Source organism: Podarcis pityusensis (genome assembly GCF_964106645.2).
Source record: "Podarcis pityusensis genome assembly, chromosome: 2".
Taxonomy (NCBI): domain Eukaryota; kingdom Metazoa; phylum Chordata; class Lepidosauria; order Squamata; family Lacertidae; genus Podarcis; species Podarcis pityusensis.
This window is the reverse complement of record NC_138029.1, coordinates 28,353,828-28,361,833: the sequence shown is the minus strand read 5'-3', so window position 1 is coordinate 28,361,833 and position 8,006 is coordinate 28,353,828. Positions and strand designations below refer to the sequence as shown.

General features: G+C 42.4%; 1 protein-coding gene across 2 annotated transcripts; it reads right to left on the bottom strand.

Annotated features, from left to right (window-relative positions):
- Positions 1-646: 646 nt before the first annotated feature.
- Positions 647-6,991, bottom strand: RPL38 (ribosomal protein L38). Of its 2 annotated transcripts, none has more exons than XM_080997063.1 (5): positions 6,895-6,991; positions 6,664-6,691; positions 5,461-5,521; positions 1,786-1,908; positions 647-725 (listed from the first exon to the last, which is right to left on the bottom strand). In XM_080997063.1, the coding sequence occupies exons 2-5, from the start codon at positions 6,664-6,666 to the stop codon at positions 700-702; spliced, it is 213 nt and encodes a 70-aa protein (XP_080853189.1). In that variant the 5' UTR covers positions 6,667-6,691; positions 6,895-6,991; the 3' UTR covers positions 647-699. The 2 variants fall into 2 exon arrangements, with proteins under 2 accessions (XP_080853189.1, XP_080853190.1); XM_080997064.1 differs by having other exon boundaries at positions 6,839-6,952.
- Between the last annotated feature and the right edge of the window lie 1,015 nt (positions 6,992-8,006).

Sequence of the window (8,006 nt, the reverse complement as noted above, 5' to 3'; positions counted from 1 at the left end):
TGATATCAGAATCAGTATGTGATGCCAAGGATCACATGCTACTTATTCCAGCAGAATCTACATAGGATGTCTCTATTCCATATGCTTGATAAAACATGTCAACCGCATTAGAGTGTTTCTTCAACTCTGTCGCTGTAATGAGAGCAGCAGGGTCAGATTGTACATGGAACAGTCCCAATTAACCCAACTCCCAAGTTAGCAATGAACATTCTCTCTTCCTCCTTTAAGCCCATGGATTTCACACTGGAGAGTCTGCAAATGTCCTGGGGGCTGTTTTGTGAAACATATTGAATTTGGGTGCTAGTTCTTGTGTTTTTCTGCAGATCTTTTAACTCTGGAATTTTAAAGAGCAGTGTATCAAGTTTATCATCTTGTTAAATCTTCAAACTGTTGGCCATATATTCTACTGGTATCCAGAATAGCTATTAGTGATTACTGAAAGCACCCCATTATTTTTTTGGATTCAATTTGAGATTGATGAAGAGGAGACCAACAAGCTGACTGAAGATCACAACACCTCCTCTCTCGAGAAGAGCACACAGTCCCTGCAGAAGACAGGTAGCTGCTCCCCTCTAAGGAACAATGCTGCTTAAACAGTAGTCTGCCCATGCTTCCCTTTGGAAAAAAGAGGACACCAAGAAGAAAGAACAGTTCAGTCCTTTATTACAATCCACGGCCAAGATTTTAAGCATGAATGGTTCATTTCAGCTCTTTCACAGCCAAACCTAAAGAGAAGGGAGAAAAAGAGGCTGAGAAACTGAAGAGGCAGATTCTGATCTCATTACTTCTGCTCATCAGGCTGGCAAACCCTCAGAGGTTTTCATCTATATCCCAGATACAAGCTGCCGAAGCTTATTAGCAGGTCTGAGCGTGCAAAGAAGCATGACTTTCAGGCTTGTGAACCAGGTGACCTGAACACTCACAGGGCTTTTCATACGTGAACTGCTACTGTGGCTTAGTATGAAATGTCACTGAATATCCAAAGTGTCTTTACTCTGTCCAGTAGTTTTCCTTGTAAGCCAGTGACATTTAGACAAGTCTTTAAAAGCCAACCTTATTAGGCCAACACTTCCTGCTGAATGCACGACTGAGGGAATGGTGTTCCCTTTTCCGTACTTTGAATTCCTGCCCCCAATTGATGCAACTCTTGAATCCGTGTCTATCAAACACTTCAAACTACAGCTTGTTTTTACATGTACAAGAATGCGGCACAAAGAAAAATGTGGATTTGTTAACCAAAAAGCGTAGCTATTCAGGGCACAACTGAAACAGAGTTAGTAATGATTCAACCCTCCTCTCACACCAGGCTAGGGGGAAAGGGGTTTGAATGTGTTACTTTACCTAGCTGTACCAGAATTTTCCAAATGGGTGCAAGTGCCACTACTGGGTTCCACATTGGCGGTACCCGTAACGCTCCAAAACAGGGTTCTTGAGACAGGGAGGGGATGAGCTGGACTGGGCCCCATGCTGCGCTTTGAAGTTCTGACAATTGGGACTTCAAAGCACAGAATCACCTGACATCATAGTGACTAACAGGTGGGCAGCCCTACTCTGTTAATTTGCCCCATCAGGGTTGGAGATCTATATCTTGCTGGTCAGAAAAGGTTCCTGACCCCTGCTTTACAGGATGCCGTAACATACATGGTTGTTTTCAAAGGGGGATCTTCTTATATAATACACGAGCATACCCACCACCTTCTGTTACTATCAAGAAGCACCAGATGCTACTCTGCCACCACCCAAGTCTTCTCCCATGACTAACAATCTCCTGCATGGTTCAATTACCTGGTGGAAGAGACTGCTTCAGTTTTTCAGCCTTTTCCTTGTCTGTGATGACCAGCGTATACAGATACCGGCTGCAACGGACCTTGAACTTCACGTTATCTTTGTTCTTCTTGATCTTGACGGCTACAATGTAATATCACTGAAGTTAGCAACATACCCTTAATATATTAAGCAATAGGTTAGCCAGAATCAGAGCCTAGTACGATACACTCTCCTTTAAAGACAAACAACTTGATTAAATCCTGCTTTATCCCATAATGAGTACAAGCAAATGACACCTGTACTTCAGTGCCGTTTTGCCATTTATTTTGTTCCTATGCATGTAGTCTCCTGCCACGACAATGCCCCTCACTATATTAATATTGAAACAAACTTGTATCAGGGAAAAGCTTTTCTAAAAAGACACGTACATAAAAAAAATACACAAAAGCTAACCAAATTCCAGACTGGTGCTATTATTTGATCCATTACGTTTGACTTAATGATAATAATTATTAATGTTTACAGACTTATGCAGCTTTGCTTTGTTATTTCTGTTCTCCAAATCTATTACAAAGAAGTAGGTAGCAAGATCAGTGTGAGTAATTGTATAAAGGTGCTTGGATTCTGGCGAGTTGGACATAATGTGAATTTAAGTTTCTTTCTAGAAATGATCTTCATGGAACGTTTATAATCAGATTTTGGTGTCCTGAGCGGCTCTTTGGGTACATAAAGTTGTATGTGTTTGAATGCATCACTTCAAAAGATACTAACCAAAACTATCTTGCAAATTGGCTAGGGTGTCAAGTTTCATTAAACTTCCAAAAGCACAAACTGCTTATAATTTTCACATATCTTTCACAAGCAATGATATCTTTTTACCTGACTCTTATGCACTCTGACACCAGAGGGGTTATTTTCAATTCCATGCCGTATATAAAGCGCACCGGAACAGTGAAAAATCCAATTTACATTAATTTCAGAAGTGTGAAAACTGAAGCACATTCATAGTTAATTAGGCACTTGTACAACCTTCTTGCTTTGCTCGCAATTCAAGTAATTTTAAGTGCTGCTTTTAAAACCAGAGGTTACACACACTTTAGAAAATTATGCTGTTCTTTAAGCTCGATATGAAAGTCTTTTTGATGCTATTTAGCAAAGAACTACTAAGCATTAGCTTAACAGAATACAATGCAATGTGCTATGCCATCAGAATGGAACACTTTTGCATACATTACTCCTGGGTTTTTTTACGCAAGATGAACAGTTAAAAACTCAATTCTGTGCAAACTATATATATTATCAGGCCACATGATTTCAGAGCCAGCATTAGGAGAAATACAGAGAATCCATAATAGCTACAATAATTTAGAACTTCAATTATCTACTACTGGGGAAAACTTCACAGGTTAAAGGCTCTAGTTTGGATAAACTAGCTAGCATAACAATAGAAGTGTCTGCTGAATCAGGCGAATAGCCCATCTACTCCAGCATCCTGTTCTTACAATGCAACCAGATGCCTATGGGAGGCCCTCAAGAAGAACCTGGGCACAATAGCATTTCCCTACTTGTGATTATGAGCAACTGGTATTCAGAGGCAGACTGCCTCCAACAGGGGAGAAAGATTAGAGCAATCATGGCTAGTCGCTACTGATAAGCCTCCACAAATTTGTCCAATTTCTTTTGAGGCCATCAAAGTTGGTGGCCACCACTATCAAATTCCATAGTCTAACTATGCTCTGTGTGAAGAAGTATTTTTGTTTGCCTGTCCTGAATCTTCAAATGTTCAGCCTCGTTGGATGTTCTGGTATTATTAGAGAAGGAGAAAAACTTTTTCTCTATGTACATTAACAACTTGGAATTTAACTTCCCTTGCTTCAGTTAGTCATGTAGTAGTTAATCCAGACTGTAATCATTCATGGGTATGAATGGGTAAAATAAAATCAATTTATATTGTAAGCTGTTTGTAAGAGTTTGTTTTACGAAACTCAAAATATTGCTAGTATAAAGACACTTCAACTACCATTGGCTTCACCACAAATATCACTGGGGTTTTTTAAAATGCAAAAATGTTATTAATTATGATGTTATAGAAAAGTTTGGTGTTTAAAAACACCTTGGTTTTTCTGCTTCAAAAGAACTGCACACCTCGAATCCACCATACCCCAAATCCTCCTAACACCTCCATATCTGGGGGGTTAGGGGAGCCATGTCAAAACAATTTGCTTTTATGGAACAGATACACCCTCATTTATATTACCAATCATTTTACATTTTAAAAAGTTCAAAGTTATGCTCTATTTTAGGTACTGATTTAGAACTTGAATTACTCTATCCAGAAAGCACATTGAATTGAATGATTCACGATATGACATGACATGACAATAGATTAAAATGTCTGACTTGGTGCAGATTTATGTTAACTTTTCCCCCGCCCTCATTATTACACATTGTAATCTTACAAGTCTGTCTGGTACAGTGGTACCTTGGGTTACAGACGCTTCAGGTTACATACTCCACTAACCCGGAAGTAGTACCTCGGGTTAAGAACTTTGCATCAGGATGGGAACAGAAATTGCGCGGTGGTGGTGGTGCGGGAGGCCCCATTAGCTAAAGTGGTACCTCAGGTTAAAAACAGTTTCAGGTTAAGAACAGAACTCCAGAACGAATAAAGTTCTTAACCCGAGGTACCACTGTATTTTGATTTGCAGTGCAGCTTACTGGAAGAGGGCAAGTTGCAAAGCACCACACTTGATCCACCGGTGTTTGTACCATGCAGATATCACCTCTTTTGGCAAGCTGCAGCACAGCTAGTAAGCCAGCCTGCTACTGGGAAGCTCCCCATGTTCTTCTCCCTTTGTATATGTGGAACACCCATACTGGGAAATTCTAGGTATATTAGCTGCAGGGTTTAGATGACCCTTGCATTTTAAAGTCCTTATCTAGTAATGGATATGAGTGAGCAGGATGGTGGACTTGGAGCAGTCTTGTGGAATGCTTTCCTCAGGGAAGTTCGCCTGGCGCCTTCATTATACACCTTTAGGCACCAGGCAAAAATACTCCTCTTTAACCAGGCCTTTGGTTGATTGTCATCCAATGCCCCTTTAAAATGTGTTGGGGGGGGGGTTATTGGGCTGTTTGTGTTTCGCTTTTGTTTATGTATTTTGTTTTTATGTTGTAATTTCATCCTGTGAAACACCATGAGACCTATGGATATAGGTCAGTATGCTATTATTATTAATTATTATTATTATTATTATTATTATTATTATTATTACTATTATTATTATTAAGTATTGCAACCCTCCACTATGCTTGGCATAAAAACCAAACAGCTGCCAGTGGAGAGAACCTTCCTTCTCCATGCCCAACATAGAAAGGGGTGGGAGACTCCCTTTTCTACTAGTCCAACAAGATAGTACTATTTCTTGCAGGCTAGTAACTTTAATCTTTAATCCCGTGTACCATTTCCAAGTCTTGGGCAAGAACAGTACCTTTGCCCAAGACTTGGGAATGGTAGGAAGTAAAGGGCAGAATGTGCAGTGCTGCCACTTCATAATAAATAATGCAACTCCAAGTAATTTGTGCTACATTTTTAGCACCAGCCAAAATAAAGAAGGAATCTAGACAGGAAAACCCTCCAGGAAAAGATCAAGAAACAGGGACAAAACAGTTAAGCCATAAGCAGCTACTTACATTTTGCATCCTTCCTTCTGGCTGTCAATAGAAAATCTTTGATCTCTTCGATTTTGCGAGGCTGTAATTAAGTAAATACAACCTTAAATATGAGCTTGATGCCTTGCACAAATATATGGTATCTTCAACTCTTAGTTCTGCAGCCTAGACTCTTTTCCTTTTCCTTTGGCACTTAAACCCATCTCTAACAAATACCCACAATAGATAGCTTGTAAGCGTGCAGAATTTGAGGAACTGCAAACACCAATTGTTTTCTTTTCAAGAGCCTTCCCGATTTCAAGCCTGCAGAAGAACTGGGGAGGAGTAAGACTCCCTAAAAAGACACCTTCAGAGACCTGCTGGTAGGCACCTGGCTGGCCACTGCTAGGAATAAGATGCTGTGCTAGAGGCACTCTTGGTTTCATTCAAAAGGGCTCCAAAGCCCTTTGAAAAGGGCACTATCTAAAAGCCAGGCTCTATGTTTAGGGAATGGAAGTGAGAGCTGGACCATAAAGAAGGCTGATCGCCAAAGAATTGATGCTTTTGATTTATGATGCTGGGGGAGACTCTTGAGAGTCCCATGGACTGCAAGAAGATCAAACGTATCCATTCTTAGGGAAATCAGCCCTGAGTGCTCACTGGAAGGACAGATCCTGAAGCTGAGGCACCAATACTTTGGCCACCTCATGAGAAGAGAAGACTCCCTGGAAAAGACCCTTATGTTGGGAAAGATTGAGGGCACAAGGAGAAGGGGACGACAGAGGATGAGATGGTTGGACAGTGTTCTCGAAGCTACCAGCCTGAGTTTGACCAAACTGCGGGAGGCAGTGGAAGACAGGAGTGCCTGGCGTGCTCTGGTCCATGGGGTCACGAAGAGTCGGACACGACTAAACAACAACAATGTTTAGGGAAGTTTTTAATGACTGATGTTTTAATGTATTTTTAATATTTTGTTGGAAGCCGCCCAGAGCAGCCAGATGGGCTGGGTATAAATAACAAATTACTGTATTAATTATTATTATTCAAAAAGGGCAACAGCAAACCTGTCCAGGTACCATGACACGCACACTGTGTCCCCTCTTCCGTATTAATGATAGTCATGCTTGCTGCAAAACACACGTGTCCCCCCAACCCTATTAAACAGATACTTCTAAGACCTCCGCCCGAATCGTGAGGGAAATAGACGGGGGGGGGGGAGAGAGACGCTTCTCCCGCTTCACTCACCATGGCGACGGCTTCTGGCGACGGTTACCTGCAAGAGAGAAATCAAAATGGCAGAAGCGGCTACTCGGACGCTGCGCGCTAAACAGTCTTGGCCGCCGGATCTCTGCTAGACCCTCCCCCAATTCCGCCGCCGCCATGCCCTTAAGCCCACCGCGCCCCATTACCACCCTCTTACCGGGTCCCCAAATCTAGCTTTCCTGCGGATGGCGCCGGATCTCAAACGCCTCTTACCGAGATGCTGAACTTTTCGGCCGCAGCACCCGAGAGAGAAAAGAGCAAGCACTTCCGCATCCGGGTAATTGAACCCGGCTTACGTGAGGCGGGTAGGCCGGGCTACGGAAACAGAAGAGGGTCAGAATTGTTAAAGGAGGGCAAAACTGGCTCAGATCGCGCTGGTTTCTTTTAGAACGGGAGTCCTGAGGATTCCAATGGCAACAGCAATCTTATTCCACCGGCAACCACGGTTCTGTAGATCGATGGGGTGTTTGGTTATGTCCGCTGGTGGAGGAGCAGGGACGAAGCCCTGCCGCTTATTCCACAGCAGCAGGGCCGCTCTTGGGGCGCTGTTTGCCAGCCCTCTGCATCCCAAGCAATTGGCTTTTCTCCACCCAATTAGCCGAGCAGAGGGGGAGGCATCCAAAGTGAGCCCCCCAGCCCCCATCAGCTCCAGCTGTTTGGAGTCTAGCAACATCTGGAGGGCATGGTTGAGGTGATGCTGGAACCAGGAACTTCCCAGTTCACATTTTTAGGCTATGCACGCACATCTGCTTGCTCAACGTCCAGGGAAGCAGCGTGTACACGACATTAGCCACAATCCACACCTATCCTGTTGTTTCTTCTTGTTCCTTGTCAAATACTTTGTGTTTTTGATGTATTTTACCTTCAAGCCCGCTTTTGGTCCGAATTGAGAGAAAGAACAACCTAGATGCATTTTAAGCCGGTTATCATACCAGCTTCCCCTTAAATAGGTCCTGATACGGCTCTAATCATTGGGAAAACTTATTTAGGGCAATATGCATGGTCTGTCGTCCTCTCTCCCTTCAATACTCATAAACCTGTAAAGCAGGTTGTGCTGAAAGAACCAAAGCCAAAACCATAATCATCCAGGGAGGATTTGAACCCATGGCCCATCACACTAGCCACTACAACACCTTAGCTCTCAACAATAGCTGTGTTTCGAGTGACCCATAATGATAATAATAACTTGTATTTGTATCCCGCCCTCCCCGGCCAAAGTCAGGCTCAGAGCAGCTAACATCATATAAATCAGACAATATGCATAATGCAATATACAAATAAAATAACATTCAACATTCATTAAAATAATATAGAATATTAAATAT

Bases quoted from the DNA above. Each gene is read 5' to 3' on its own strand.
- RPL38 (XM_080997063.1), bottom strand. The intron at 1,909-5,460 runs GTAAGTAGCTGC...ATTACATTGTAG, and splicing joins CAGAAGGAAGGATGCAAAAT to CCGTCAAGATCAAGAAGAAC. The intron at 726-1,785 runs GTAATTGAACCA...CCTTCTCTTTAG, and splicing joins GAAGCAGTCTCTTCCACCAG to GTTTGGCTGTGAAAGAGCTG.